At 34.5% G+C, this 16,686-nt stretch overlaps 1 protein-coding gene across 6 annotated transcripts; it reads right to left on the bottom strand.

Annotated features, from left to right (window-relative positions):
• Positions 1-5,561: 5,561 nt before the first annotated feature.
• On the bottom strand, positions 5,562-11,548 carry LOC115960110 (F-box/kelch-repeat protein At3g23880-like). Of its 6 annotated transcripts, XM_031078820.1 has the most exons (3): positions 11,016-11,548; positions 10,073-10,850; positions 5,562-6,043 (listed from the first exon to the last, which is right to left on the bottom strand). In XM_031078820.1, the coding sequence occupies exons 1-2, from the start codon at positions 11,502-11,504 to the stop codon at positions 10,113-10,115; spliced, it is 1,227 nt and encodes a 408-aa protein (XP_030934680.1). In that variant the 5' UTR covers positions 11,505-11,548; the 3' UTR covers positions 5,562-6,043; positions 10,073-10,112. The 6 variants fall into 6 exon arrangements, with proteins under 6 accessions (XP_030934680.1, XP_030934676.1, XP_030934675.1 ...); XM_031078816.1 differs by having other exon boundaries at positions 5,562-6,071; positions 10,073-11,548; XM_031078815.1 differs by having other exon boundaries at positions 10,073-11,548.
• Between the last annotated feature and the right edge of the window lie 5,138 nt (positions 11,549-16,686).

Genomic DNA, 16,686 nt, shown 5'->3' with positions numbered 1-16,686 from the left:
ATTTCTACCCCCAGTCTTCATCTTTTTCTTTGAACTTATCTTCCTTCTGAAAAAAAAAATTACAGCAACAAACATTTTATTATTTATTTGATATTATTTTAATAGGCTTATTTTACATATTATATTATTAGTACACAACCAAATTAATTATTTATCAATTATGGTTGTAACACGGGCGATGCAAAAAAGTTCCAATTCATATAATAAATTTTAGCAACTCACATTTAATTTTTCTTCTCAAGTTTGAAAAAATAATGGAGATTATTATTTTAAGTTCTATGAAGGTTTTCCTTAGTGAGAGCCTTACAGTAGGACTCAACTTCAAAAATACTGCTCCTAGCAGAAATCCAACAAATCTGGTCGTTCCTAGCCCTTACAATTTTACGGGATTAGCGAAAAGTCCAAGAAAATATTGTAAAATCTCCATCTCCCAATCATGGACTGATCTGGTAAAGAGAATGTCCCAACGAATAACTCCATTAGTCCAGCACATATAGTGTGCAACATAAGTGTCCTTATTTAGGGCAATTCAGAAAGGCCCCCCTGAAAGATCACCTCCCCACAGGCCCACACCATTGATAAAGCCAAAAGCCAATACGACAAACACACCCCACCTCAAACTTTATGAGTTTACCTCTAACATTCATTCCGATTATGTTTCCTCAAAGACACAGCATAGGTATCAGCATTGAGTTTCTCTTATTCTCTCTCTCTCTTGTCTCATATATATATATATAAATTATAAGTAAATACTTGATTAAAAGTAGCATAAGTGTAACTGCCTGAGTACATGGGATGACAGGAAGCGTACATGCAGCATAGCTAAAAACTGAAAAACAAAAGATTTTAGAAAAATAGGAAATAAAAACTACTACAAATGATTAATGTAGACCTAGAGAATTTAACAATAAATATTTCAACTTTGCCACTCTTTAGTCCTACTTGTCATAACAACGACCATTCCTTTCAATCCATAAACACCACATGAGACTCCAGGGGATTGCGTTCTAAGTCCCCTGCTACTTCTTCCACCAAACCTCCCCCTCCAAGAAGACAACATTTCCAGTACCGTTTTTTATTCCTCCTCTATCTCTTTCGCCATTCTTTTTTTATTATTAACAAAAAAAAAGAGTAGGATAACTCTAATGAGTTCTTTTTAGCATTACAACACAGAGACACAAGCAAACAAGGTTATGTTGGCTAATTATTTTTATTGGTTCACAATGTGTACAACAATCAATCACAAACGATATCAAATACTTCAGGTCACCAAAAACAATATCAAATACTAATATATAACAGCCACAACCATAAAAGGATCATATAAATATGTAGCAAAAATTACGGTTTTATCAATAATAACACACCTACTGCAACCAGAAAAAGCATGACAAGGGTTTCAATTCATCCATACCTGTGATGACATCACTTGTTATACACAGCACCATCCTCTTAGTAAGATACCACGTTTGCTCCATCAAGTAAAGCAAGGTTCTCCATGTAAGCAGCTACATCTAAACAATAATCAACTTTATTACTAATCTCCTTTTCGTGTAGAGCTTCAGGGTCAATTAAAACAAACTTATGTTTCCTCTCTAATTCAATGTTGGTAGAGACCAGGCGAGACCTTTTTTGAATTAGAATTAAACCATACTTGGTGAAACCAATGAAATCAGCAAGATTTTCAATTGGTAAAACACAAAGTTTATCCCAGGAATCAAGCACACCATACTCCGTCATCACCCAAATAGAGCATAGCATGCTCTGTGGTTGCACACCACTTCCAAATTTAAGCAAAGCCAGTTTCCCCTTGAATGATGTAATGCATTTCGTGATATAAGTTCCTTCATCAGCCAGTGATAGCTCTTTGAATCTCTCACTATTGACATCAAATGACAAAATCATAGAAGTAAAATGCCTCTCTTGCCCACCTCCTTCTTCTATCATTTCTATCATCCAATGCAAATGTCCACTCACAAATGGGTGTGTCAAAGTACTATTAAATTTGTGGCCACTACTTGGGATGACCCATGTTTGGCCTTTTTGCCTTGACGACTGGGAAGGCTTCCCAAATCAAAGTTCTTTGGTAAGGTTTTCCTCTTGTCCCCAGTCGACGGACGAGTTTGAGGCTGAACCTCAAGATGACTCCCCTCAGCCACAACATTTTTTCCTTTGTTTTCCTTCATTGTTGACATTCCTAAGACAAGTAATAGTTGCAACAATAAGTAAAATGGTAAATAAGTTAGAAATACGCAACATAGCATATTCAAATAGCCAATAAGTAGAAACTTACTTCTGCGTACAGTAACTTCGTGAGCAATAGCCTCGTCTGACGGCTGAGGACCAAGCCCCCACTTGGCAAGACGTCGAAGGGTGACTAAAGAGTGAAAACTCCTATCGACGTGTAGATGAGCCCTGTGGACGCAGTTACGGAAGAACTTGCTTAAAGACGGACGTTTAACAACTGTAAAACAATAGGTAAACAAAAGTTAGAAGTACAAACAGGAAATGAAATAAAGAGAGAAAAGTAAAGGGGAGGGACATACCTTGAGGACGAAGGTTCCCTAAGTCCCCAGTGTAAGGAGCAAAAGGATCCCTGCCAATGTCCACAGGGTTCCCTGCCCAAAAAACCAGAGATGAAGATAAACTCTGTCTTCCAATTCTTGTCAGATGAAGCTAGGGATTTGATTAACCTACAATCATTACCCCTAGCTGTAAATTGGTAAAAACCATTGGATTGATTTATTTCGGAGGGCTTATAACAGTAAAGAAACTCATCCACAGTAAGAGGACAATCCCCACCAAACACTTCCCTCCACAAAATTTGCATGGAAATAACTAATCTCCACACATTAGGATTAAACTGACATACACCTAAACCTAGTCTAACTAACAACTCCCTAGCGAATGCGTTTAATGGCAATCTAAGACCACCTAAGAAGTAAGCCTCATAGACGCCTATTCCAAAATGAGGGTTACAGCACCATTCTCCACAGACGGGCAACCTAGGGTTAAACGCGTCGGGGATTTGATACTAGATTTTTAGATTATTAAGTCTCTGTTCACTTATTTTGGAATGACCACCTATTGCACAACTATAGACGATCTCCACCTCGTCTATCGAATCAGAAGGAGGGACACTAGACGAGGAACCGACTTGAGAACCAGAAGCCTTTCTAAGTTGTTCCTGGATAACTTCTATAGGGAACCCAGGCGCACCCGAAGTGTATCCCTCATCCGTAGAACTCCCCTCAGTACTATGACTACTACCACTAGAACCACTATAACTGGTATCGTCATGATAGTCGTCTATATCTTTCTCTATACTATTGCTAGACGAAGAAAGAATCGTCTCAGACATTTTTTGGAAACTTAAAACCTAAAGACGAGAAAAAGGAGAATACCTGGCTCTAGACGGAAGAGGACTCAAGACGTAGAGGGGCTTCTAGACGAGGCTCTAGACAAGGAATGTCAGGAAGGAAATTTCAGAAAGTGTGAAAGGGTAGGGGAGGAATTCTACTATTTATAGACAGCCCAACAAGGCATTTGAAACGACACAACCAACCAAGATATGACAAGTGGCTTACCCTCGAAGAAATAAATTGACGAGACTGGTCACCAGTAAAATTAGGACACGTGGCATAATCAACTATGGATGTTAAATACACACATCCAAAGAAATAGTGCCAAACTACACATTCCTTTAAACGACCCATATGGACAAGGGGGCAACTGATGGTGTTATAAAATGCACCAACTCCTACGCTCGTCCATATGGCTCGTCCTAAGGAAATGAAGGAAGGCATACAGTTTATCCGTCTAGAGTAATCTCGTCTGTCCACAAAGTTGGTCGGACGAGCTTACAGCGTCTTAAATATATTTGGGCTATTTTTGTTTTCCTGTCAAGACTACAAATTCCTCACACAATGAACGGTTTTGGAAGACAAACCCCAAAAGATATAACTTCCTTGTTAGTTATGGAAGTTATATGCGGATCCTCCGAACTCTACAACGATTGAGGAGATAACTACCTCTAGCAAATACTATATAAGGGTTCTTCTACCGAAAGGTAAGGGGGTCAGACTTTTTTTCCAGAGAATACTTCCTTTTTACTTGGAATCACAAATCCACTGACTTTATCATCAGAGGACTTTTAGCCATTCTCCACCAGTCTCCTCTGACTTAGTATTTGTTTTTTCAGGATCAAGCCCTAAGATCATCAACGCCCGAGACTTTCAACCTACTGATTTCCAAGGAACCATCAAAACTCAACATTACTAATGTCAAGTTCCACTTAAAAATATTCATATAACTTGATTTTAAGGATATAAAGTTTTACACATAACTCGATTTTGTTTCAAAAACATGGGCATTTTGCTAAATAGTTTCAAAACAAGAGTATTTTGCTGCATAGTTTGTAAAGTAGGGACAAATGCCCATTTTCCCCCAAATTGACACCCAAAAAAGCAAAAAAAAAAAATATATATATATATATATATTGACGTGAAAAAAATATTTAAGCATATGTTTTTCCCCCACCTAAGGGAGAATCTACACCTTTCTACCTTATACTTTTATCTAGCCTACTTATAAATAGAAAAAAAAAAAATCAATAAAAATAATCTATACCAAATAAACCATTACAATTACTAGTTGAAGAGTTTTTTATTTTTATTTTTTAAAATAAGACCAAATTATTCCATAACTTCAATCTATTAAGATATTGAAATAAACCACATTAATCCATACTTGTATTGTTCATGGTCTTGTTCCACGATTAATCACCTCCAGTCCTCCACCATGTCCACCAATCCCACAAAAATTGTTGGTTTGACATCCTATGTTAATCAAGAAACCGACAATCTAATAACCTAATTAATCTCTAATAAATACCATTAGCTCCCAAAGAATCATGGTTTTCTTTGGAGCTACCATTTATATTCAACTTATGACTTCAAATAGCCAATAGGGGGAGGGAACCATAAAATCCAACTTAGCTTTTTAGTAAGTGAAACTTTTGCGTTATAAGCATTATAGTAAAATTCACAAGTATAATGGATAGTTGCGAGAATGAGTTGAAAGATTGAGTTGCCTAATTGTTAAAAAATCAATTTATTGTAAACCACCAAAATGTTCCAAAAGAGCCCAAATAAATGATGCGGGTCAAGGAAGAGCATATAAGATTCATAATCATGTTAGAATGACACTAGACAAAAATATTGTCTTCGGGAGGGATTTCTTAACTCCAAATCTTCTTATTTAAATTTTTTTTTTCCTAGTTTACATTTGGAAATCAATTTCAACCTAGCTAGATTTTTTGTTTTTTTTTTCATTGTTTTGAACCGAAACTTCATTAAAAGCATTAGCATCAGACATTCTTAAAAAATGATATTTTGACACATCAAAAAGTTAGTTTATCTATTTTAACACGTTACTTTACAATACACCTTACATCACATCTTCTATTCTTTTATCATTTTATTTAAATATTCTTTTTCTATTCTTTCCTTCTTCTTTTTTATTATTTCTTTTTGGTTCCCAAGTCCCAACGTCACACAAGAGAGAGCAAATTTTTTTTGATACCAATAAAACCCAGAAACAGTTACAAAATATCTGGATGAATCCAGCTGTGATGTCTTGGAATATTGGCTGCCAGATCAGCTATACAATAAACCAAGCTCAAAATGGCTCTGGGAACACAAAGAGCTTTACAGATAAGACCCTGCTGTTGTAAAGCTATAAGATCTACAACCATAGTCTTTTCCTGCCATCTATTAGAACATTTTGAGTTACAAGCCTGAACTATACTACTGTTGCTGCACAGAAACAAAATTCTGAAGAATCCCAAACTCTTAGCTTTTAAGGCTGCCTCCACAAGTGCTTCCTGTGTTGCTGCACTAGTAGTTGCTGCTGCACAACTGGCACCACCAGAGAAAATGGCTAGTCCTTGAAGATTGATGGCTTCATAGGCAAGGGCAATTCTTCGTGTCCTTTTCCTAAATCCAGCTACTTTGATTATCAGATCCCAAGGTCCTCCAAGATCCTGGTTAGCAGAATGAGGTTGTACGGATCTAAGAGAGAGCAAATTGAATATAAAATAATCTAAAATATTAATAACATACTTATCTGTACAATGCTATTGTTGGAATGTTCCTGTTGCTAATGCCAAATTTATTTGGCATTTGACACATCTCATGAAGGTGATTTTTTGTGTTTTTAACTTGTTTCACCTTCAATTATAGGGTTTGAAATGTAATTTAGAGAGTGTCATTGAACCACAAGATTCTTAACTCCAAATCTTCATGTTTTAAATTTTTTGCACAAGTGTATATTAGAAACCGTTTTTCAACAAATGAAAAATACATGTCAAGTAGGCATACAATCATATGATATTCATATTAGGGCTTTTAGAAAGGTTTTGGGAGGAAAAACATTCAGCAAATCCTCTATATGATGGCTAAATGTTTGAAGAACATTTGTTGAACTTAATTGTGATGCAGCAATTGTAGAAAAACGAATGTGCATAGTTTTTTTTAAGTATGGGAGCTGATTGATGAATGTGTAATAGCCAGAATTAGCAGAACCTGATTGTCTTAAAACTTCATTCCATTTCCCTTGTGCGTGTGTTCTTTTCTTTCTCAAAAAAAAAAAAAAATTGTTCAATTGGCCATGCTCAGCACCTACAAGTATGCATTGGGTCACCTTTTTTTTGTTTTTGTTCAAAAGAGCATTGGGGTCATTTTGATATATATATGCTACCACAACACTTACTCTCAGTATATATCTTATATGGCAAGCCACAGTAACACTCAATCCAAAAACAAAACTGTCTTCGTAACATTAGCAATGTTGCAGAACTCTTGGATTCACCACAACTTCTGAAATAAGCCATCTGATACTCCAATACATGTAAAGGCTGACACAAGACAAAGTGTGTGGAATATCTCATATATGTTGGGAACAAAGGAAGCACTCATGCATGTTTCACGCTAAACAACTGATGCTGATATTCTCTTCAAATTTCAAAAAAAAAACCTTCCATATGTGCAAAACAGAAAATTCCCGACTTACCCAAAACAAAAACAAAAACAAAAATCTTTCCTTGCATTTTGAGTCTGACATGCAACTAGGCTACCATCTAAAGTCAACTCAGTCCTGATCTTAAGATATTGCACTTGCAAGGTAAGTGGGTGTTCCCTACCATCTGATAATGTTAACCCATTGGAGATGGAGGCAATTTCCCTATGATTTAACCAATGCATGGCACATCAGAACTTGGCAGCATTAAAATTCACTTCCTAAATTAGTTGGCAATTTGGCATATCTCAATCAAATACAAAATGGCAAAGGTGGGCTAGATTCATAAGACTGTTTCCATATCAGATGAAATTTAATTCCAGCAAAAGAAATCAAATTGTGTGATTCCCTTTGCAAACAGCAATTCTCTATGCAGTAATGATGTTTAAACTTTGCAATAATTAACAGTGATAATTGATATGTGATTTATCCATTTAATGACTACTGCACATCAAGATGAGATTTTGCAGCTCTCTCCAACAACTAACATATCAATTTAAAATAGACAATGGGTGGCAGCACATCAAGACACAAATTCAGATTACCGCTCCTAAAATCCAGATAAGAAGGGCAATGAACGCATTGAAAATGAAGGCAAAAAAAAAAAAAAAAAAAAAAAAGCAGACAAACAAAAGAGATAGATGGGAAAACTAAAAAGACAATACAAGCCTCTTCATTTCTTTAACCTATTCTGCTTTCTAGAAGCATAAAGAATGAAGCAAACACATTTAGGTGCAATCATACCAAATATACCTGCCAGCTAGTAGAGCACAGGCATGAAAAATCCCGTTGCTTATTATTTTTGTCATTTTCAACATATCCAGTCATCCCCTAACCCAACCAATTTTATTCTCCCCCTATCTCTCCTGCCATTACTTTTTTTTTTTTTTAAGTTGTAGAGCTATTACTTAGTTCTTTTTACCACTACAACAGTGACACACAAGCAAAAAAGGTCATGTTGGCCAATTACGGTTTTATTTGTCCACTGTGTGCAACAACCATCCACAAACAAATATCAAAAATAAATATAAAATATAACAGCCACAACCATAAAAGGATCATATAAATCCGGGGCACAAGTATGGCTTTAACAATCCTAACATGCCTATTGCTTCAAGTAAAAGCATGAGTCATGACAAGGATTTCAATTCATCCATCAGAAAAGTATACAACAAAAATCATTTTATTGTTTATTTTATATAATAAAATAATAGGATAATGTTTTATTATACAACCAAGAGTTTCTAGAAATTTAAAATTTTTATCATGTATTCTATATTATAATAACCTACCATATTTTTCAAATATTACTAATTTGAAATTTATATTATTATATTAAAAAATTTTAAATTAATAAATTTTTTTGATAAGTAAAATTAATAAAATTTATTATATTTTATATTATTTTGAATTTCTTTTAATAGGTTTCCTTTTCTTCTTTTTCCAGGTTTAAACTGATTGTGAGCAAAATATACTAAGGACTAGCACATACAGAATTGTATATATTATTTAAATTAATCAGACATTTATAAAATTATAATAAATATATATAGTTACTTATCCTAACAATTATTTCAGAGAGAGAGAGAGAGAGAGAGAGAGAGAGTAAAAATGGTTTTTATTTTTTGGCTCCCTAATCACAAAAAATCCCCTCTTGCATACTATGCAGTTGACAACAACTATGGACAACAGCATCTGGCGATGGGCCAATGGAGCAAGGCACATAATCCACCCCTTGGAAATATCCCACCAAGGCAATTGCGCAAGTCAACCTTCCTCACACTTTTTCAGCTTTCCCTTCACCCTATTCCCAAATTCTTCAAATTCTTCAGATTCTTCTAAGTTCTCTCATTGTCACCGACTACATCAAACTCTAAAAGAGCAACTTATTTGTCAATTATGGCTGTAACACACATGTGATGTGCGAAAATGTTTCAATTCAGATAATAAATTTTAGCAACTCACATTTTTTTTTTTTCTTTTTCAAGTTTGAAAAAATAATGCAGATTCTCATTTGAAGCTATATGAAGGTTTTTGTTAGTGAGGGCCTTATAGTAGGACTTAACTTCAAAAATACTACTCCTAGCAGGAATCCAACAAATCTAGTCATTCCTAGCACTACCAATTTTATGGGAATAAAGAAGGCCAAGAAAATATTGTAAAATCTCCATCTCTCAATCATGGACTGATCTGGTAAAGAAAACATCCCAATGATAGCTCCATTATATAAATGTCCTTATTTAGGGCAATTCGAAATGGTGCCAGAAAGGTCCCCTTAAGGATGACCTCCCCACACCATGGATCAAGCCAAAAGCAATTACCAAAAAAAAAAACCCACCTCAAACTTGATAAGTTTAGAAAACCTCTTACATTCATTCCAATTATGTTTCCACGAAGACACACATAGGGCGTAGCTACAAACTGAAAAATGAAAGATTTTAGAAAAATAGGAAATAAAGACTACTACAAATGATTAATGTAGACTTGGAGAATTTAACAATAAATATTTCAACTTCACCACTTACTACTACCTGTCAAAACAACAACTATTCCTTTCTCTCCATAAACACACATGAGACAGCAGGGGATCATGTTCCAAGTCACCCACTTCTTGACCCACCAAACCTCCCCCTCAAAGAACACAACATTTCATGCACCGTTTCTTTTTTTCTTTTCTTTTCTTTTTTATTTCTCTTTCTTCTTCCTCTATTTTTTTTATTATTAAGAAAAAAAAATTGTTAGATAGCTCTAATGAATTCTTTTTATCTCTACAACAGAGAAACACACAAGCAAAACAAGGTTATTTTGGCCCATTATTTTTATTGGTTCACAATCTGTGCAACAATTATTCACAAACATTATCAAATACTAATATATAACAGCCACAACCACAAAAGGATCATATAAATCAACAGTGCAAAATAATGGTTTTAACAATACTAGCATGTCTACCGCAACCAGTAAGTGCATGACAAAAGTTTCAATTCATCCATACCTGTGATGACATCAGTTGTTATACACATAGCATCATCTTCTCAGTAAGATAGCACATTTGCTCCATCAAGTAAAGCAAGGTTTTCCATGTAAGCAGCTACATCTAAACGATAATCAACTTGAATCTCCTTCTCATGTAGAGTTTCAGGGTCAATTAAAACAGACTTATGTTTCCTCTTTAATTCACTGTTGCTAAAGAACAGCCGAGACCTTGTTTGAACTAGAAGTAAACCATAGTTGGTGAAACCAACGAAATTAGTAAGACTTTCAATTGAGAGAATATGAAGTTTATTCCAGGAATCAAGCACACTGTACTCCCTCATCACCCATATGGAGCATAGCCTGCTAAATGGTTGTGCACCATGTCCAAATTTAACCAAAGCAAGTTTTTCCTTGTATGACGTAAGACATTTCGCAATACAACCTCCTTCATCGGGCACTGGTAGCTCTTTGAATTTCTCACTATTGACATCAAATGACAAAATCATAGAAGTACAACGCCTCTCTTGCCCACCTCCTTCTTCTATCATTTCTATCATCCAATGCAAATGTCCACTAACAAATGGGAATGCCAAAATACCATTTAAACCGTAGGAAATAACATTGGGTCTCCAGGAGATTTCAAGTACAACTCTTTTCCATGAATCCGAACTTAACGAGTACACCTCAACCTCAGGGGGAGGTATCCATTTGGTACGATTCCATGAAATCCTGACAACCTTGTAGTCATTATTCAGGGAATCATACCCAAATCCGTGTGCCGCATTAAGCACCTGGGTCTGGTTCAAGCAAGTAAGGGGCAACCTCTTAAATTTTCTAATACTGGGGTTCCACAAGTATACATCTTTAGACTTTGATGTGACAAAATCAGTGATACATAATATGCCATTACAAGAACCCACCAAATCGGAATACTTAGATTGAAAAGTGAAGGGAAATCTAACCTCGGATATGGTTTCAAACGTGCGGTCGGAAGCGAGCGTACAGATTTGACTGTGAATGTGTATGACATAACCACCATCATGATTGTTGTAGCACAGCAAGTGGGTGGAGATGAAATTGGGGCTGGTGATGTAAGAGTACCAGGTTTTGCAAACGCACCTGAATCTTAATAGGGATTTGACGGGTAGTCTTGCTAGGATTTCCAATACGATTTCTTCTGGGAGATCATGCTTCGTCCTACGTCGGAGGATCATCGGGGGTCGTGCTTCTTTCCTTTGGGACATTTCTAACGGAAGAGATTGCTGATGATTGATGATGAAACTGGGGTTGGCTATGTAAGAGTACCAGGGTTTGCAAACGCACCTGAATCTTAGGAGAGATTTCACAGGTAGCTTTGATAAAATGTCCAACACGATTTCGTCTGGGAGATCATCATCGTGCTTCGTCCTACGTCGCAGGATCGTTCCTCGTTCTTGTTTCCTTTGGGACATTTTCCAACGGAAGAAGAGAAACAGAAGAGTGTGTGTTTTAAACAGTAAGCAACACTAATTTTGGGGCAAAATTTGCCAAACAGTGAAAATTCTGAAAAATTTTAGCTGGACAGCACGCGTTGAAACTTATTTAGTTAGTTAGACTGTTTTTGAAAGTCGAGTTTGGCAAATTCGACTTTGGGCTGGAATACAGACACAATAGTGGCGTTTTTTTTAGTGGCGTTTGAAAAAACGCCACTATAGGCCACCTATAGTGGCGTTTTCTATAAACGCTGCTATAGCCACTAAAAAAACGCCATTATAGTGTTCGTTTTTCAGCCCAAAGTCGAGTTTGCCAAACTCGACTTTCAAAAACAGTCTAACTTGCTAAATAACTTTGAACACATGCCACACGCCTAATTTTTTCCCACAAATAGTCTGTTTGGCAATTTTTTCCCTAATTTTGGGTTTAATATCTACTGTTCAAGCTGCGTTTTGGGCAAAATTTGCCAAAAAGTGAAAATTCTGAAAAATTTTAGCTGGACAGCACGCGTTCAAACTTATTTAGTTAGTTAGACTGTTTTTGAAAGTCGAGTTTGGCAAACTCGACTTTGGGCTGGAATAAATACACAATAGTGACGTTTTTTTTAATGGCGTTTGTTAGAAACGCCACTATAGGTTCCCTATAGTGGCGTTTTCTATAAACGCTGTTATAGCCACTAAAAAAACGCCACTATAGTGTCTGTTTTTCAGCCCAAAGTCGAGTTTGCCAAACTCGACTTTCAAAAACGGTCTAACTTGCTAAATAACTTTGAAAATGTGCCACGCGTCTAATTTTTTTCCAAGAATAGTCTGTTTGGCAATTTTTTCCTGCGTTTTGTGGTTTTTTTTTTTTTTTTTTTATTAATAAATAAATCGAATGAATCAAATAAGGATTATTGTATTTATCTCAAAAAATATGTGGTAAATGTTTCTATACAAAATTTTGAAATATAAATGTTTAAGTAAGATTTAGCTACAGTATTTAGGTGTTGTTTCTTATGTTCTCTTTTTAAGATTTTGTCATGTAGATTTTTTTTTTTTTAAGAATAGAAGATAATTTTTTAGTTAAATAGCCACATAGCTTAATCTTAAATGAGAAACTTAAAGAACAGCATATAAGATATTATACCTAAATTTTTTCTTTTATACTAGTACCCTTTTGTGTTTTTATTATTTTAATTCTGAATTTTATAAACATACTTTTGTTAAAAAAATATTGAATTGTACCTGTAGGGACACGATTTTTACAACCCAGGGATGACATTGGGCTTGTGTGTAAAGGGTCCAAACAATATGATTTGTAGAGAGTGGGTTTGGAAAAGGCTAGACCTTGGTCGTTGGGCAACGGTCTTGTCAGGATTTTCATGGAAGCCCATATGAAGGTGGGTTTGGAAAAGGCTAGACCTTGGTCGTTGGGCAACGGTCTTGTCAGGATTTTCATGGAAGCCCATATGAAGGTGGGTTTGGCCTGCATGGCTAAGCCTTACGCGGATTCGGTATGAGGATCTATCTCCTCGGAATTAGTCCGAGGAGAGTCTCGTCCTTATCATCCTTCTTCTTTATGAGTTCCTTCTTCTCCTTTTTCTGGTTCTTTTTCCGTCCCCTTTGTCAATGCCCCGAGCCTCCCTTTTATACTAGTATTTCCTTCCCATTCTTCACCCACGTGTCCGTTTCTCCTCGTTCTGGGTGGTTACTTGTCTTATCAATCCTCACGTCAGAGTGGTTGGGGAAAGCTGGATAGCAGGATATAAGTATGGGTTTGTCAGGCGCTGGGCCCCACATTAAGGTGATGGCAGCCTTCTCCCATGTGCTGTTCCTATGCTGAATTTGTCCTTTTCTTCCGACGTTTCTGTGGGATGTTGGACGTAAAGTCGTCCTCGGCCACATTCTTGGGCCTTCAAGGAGTTTCCCTTTCCGCGTCCTTGACAGTAGGGCTCCTCGGCTCCTCGGCTTGGGCTTTGGGCCCTTAATACAAAGTGGGCTGGGACCGCAAATTTCGGGCCCCACAGTACCCATTCATATGTTTTCTGTATTATATGTGTGTCATATTTTACTAAATGTTTACTGTATCATGCGTGACACATTAGTTTTTATGAATTGAAGGAAGTCATTTCTCAGATATACTCAATTCCTCTTTAATGAGTACAATCAAACACCCAATAAAAAATTTTATTTCCTTAAATAATGCTTTGAGTACTTAACTAGTGTAAGGGAAAAAAATGCAAAGAAAAATAAAAGGAAGTTGAAAAGGAAAAGAAAGAAATATATATAATTGGTTGAATTTTTTGAAGCTTTGATCTCATCTTAAATTGTTTTCCTATTATTTGGTTGTCAAGAAAATACAGAAAAATAATGGAGATTAGATTTTTAAAATTTTCGATTTTAGCTTTTTTTTTAATAAATCTTCAAGTAATTTTTTTTAGTAAAATAAAGGATTTATTATTTTTTTTTTTTGGGTTCTGGTTGATCTCATATTTAAGCCTACGTTTACTTTCATCTAAAGGAATTGACCACTGAGATGGTCTATTACCTAGTGGTTGAAGGAGAAAGGAGGGATTCAGATAGTAGTAGTAGGCAATTCTAACCAAATTCAAAAAAATAAATTCCTTTAAAAAAATCATCTACAAGAAAAGGTATGCCTTTTTACCTCACAATTTTTAAGTATAATTGTTCTTTTATCTAGCTTATTTTTAGATAAAATAAATCAATAAAAATAATCTATACCAAATAAACCCTTACAATTACTTAGATGTTATAACTACTTAGATGAAGAGCCTTTTTACCTAACCATTTTTCTAAGTACAACTGTACTTTTATCTAATTTAGTTTTAAATAAAATAAAATAATAAAAATATCTATATTAAATAGCCTACAATTACTAGATAAAAATAGAAGAAGAAAAACAAAGAAAAAAGCTCTTTTATAATTAGAACAAAATTATTCCATATTATCACCCCACTGATATATCAAAATAAATCCTCATTAATATACACCTTATAAAATTTTCGGTTTGACAAAAATGACTTTTGAATATCCTATGCTAGTCACCCCCACCTTATCCTATGGTTGAGCATAAAAATTTCCCCCCCTTAAAATAAGTGAGAAATGGGAGATGCGACTTCAAAATTTTCTCTATAAGAAAATTAGACGGTGTCTCTAAGTCACTAGTTAACTCCAAATTTTCTTGTTTAAATTTTTTTGCGCTAGGTATTGATATTGTTTTGGCCTCTTATCTATTAGAAACGAATTGGTGATGGCATAAAAAGTTGTGCAATTTTCACCAAGTTCCTAGCACATTTTTTTAATTCATTAAGAGTTTGGGTATTTATAGGCAGTACAATATCTATTATGTTTTCAAGATGAAAAACAAAATTTTGTTGAAGTTTAGGTACCAAAATAACCCTTAAAATAATGGAATGGTGCCCTAACTAATGTTTTCAATTCCATTGGATTTTTATAATTAATAAATAAATAATTCCATTGAGTTCTTTCTCCAAAAAAAAAAAATTTATAATAAAAATTTTGTTCACCAAAACGACTAGAAAATTGAATTGCTTGTAAGTTAATATGTAATGAGGTCTTAGGTATAGATATATAGTTCAAGTTATACCTGACAACTTTTAGCAATGCTATACTTCTTAATGTTTTAGATTGAATGCAAATTTTGAAAAATCTATAGTTGGATTACATTTTTTTTTCTTATAAACTCCATAATAGTGAAATTAAGATGATCAAAGATTGATAACTATTCTATCTACTAAATTTTAAAATTAAAAAAAATAAAAATAAAAATAAAAATTATGCATAAAAGATGAGTTTACTAATCGAATAACAAATAACATCCAATTGGCAAGAAATTTGATATGCGTGATAAAAACAAAGTGAACATATAATTAAACAGGATTTTCCATATATTAATCTAATAAAAACCTATTAGGGGTGTAATATTATTTTGAGTTACATCATGTGTAATTTGATAATATTTTAATATATAACTTTTAGTGTTAACCTCGAAATAGTGCACTTGAATAGACCCATGCTTAAATATTTTGTTTCAATGGATAAACAGAGAATGACCATCAAAATAGAATTGACAACTTTACCCTCAAAATAATGCGTTGGAAATTGTGGAATAAACCAATAACAAAATATTTTGTTTCAATGGATAAGTCGGAATGGCAATCAAAATGGAATTGACAACTTTAGTCTCAACTTTTGGTTAGTCTATTCAACTCCTTACCCATGAGACACTTTAAAAACCACATGGACCGATAGTTTGGTTGATTGTATTTAGGAATTCAGGATTTACTTCATGTTCCTAAGTCCTAACCAATGAGCTCACCACCCAGATATCCTCGTAAATGTCTTAAATATGCTTTTAGTACTTAACATAGGTTTTTTTTTTTTTTTTTGGTTATATAAAAAATAAATATAAATAAATAAAGAAGAATAGAAAAGAGTGAAGAAAAAAGAGAGGGAGGTTGGAAAGGAAAGGAAAGAAAATTTATAATTGATTTATTTTTTTGATATCTGATCTCATCATGAATTTCTTTCATATTGTTTGGTTATCAAGACTCAAGGGAATGGAGATTTTTGTTTTTATTTTTTAGAAAATCTTTTTTAGTTGATGTGGTTTTTATTTTCCAAGCACATAAAATTGTTTATTGAAATTAAGCTAACAAATAAATATTTTATTAGTTACACCAGCATTTTTTATTAGTAGATAATGGTAATGGTATAATTGAAACATGTTGGTAGGTACCAAATTGACATAATTTTTTAAAAAGAAATTAATTTGAGGTGAAAAAGCATATGTTTTTCTCCATTTAAGGGAGAATGTAAACCTTTCCACCTCACACTTTTATCTAGCTTACTTTTAAATAGAAAAATAAAAGAATATTGAAACAAACCCCATTAATCCACACTTGTATTGTTCATGGAATTGTTCCACGGCAAATCACATCCACCGTGTCCACTAATCCCACAAAAATTGTTTTGACATCATATATTAATCAAGAAATCAACAATCTAATAACCTAATTAATATTTGATAATACCATTACCTCCCAAAGAATCATGAATTTTCTTTGGAGCTGCAATCTATTTTCAACTTACAACTTCCAATAGCCAATAGGTAAGGGAACCATGAAATCTAGCTTGG

Source organism: Quercus lobata, chromosome 9 (genome assembly GCF_001633185.2).
Source record: "Quercus lobata isolate SW786 chromosome 9, ValleyOak3.0 Primary Assembly, whole genome shotgun sequence".
NCBI lineage: Eukaryota > Viridiplantae > Streptophyta > Magnoliopsida > Fagales > Fagaceae > Quercus > Quercus lobata.
Note: the sequence above shows the minus strand (reverse complement) of the source record. Positions and strands in the feature narration are given on the sequence as shown.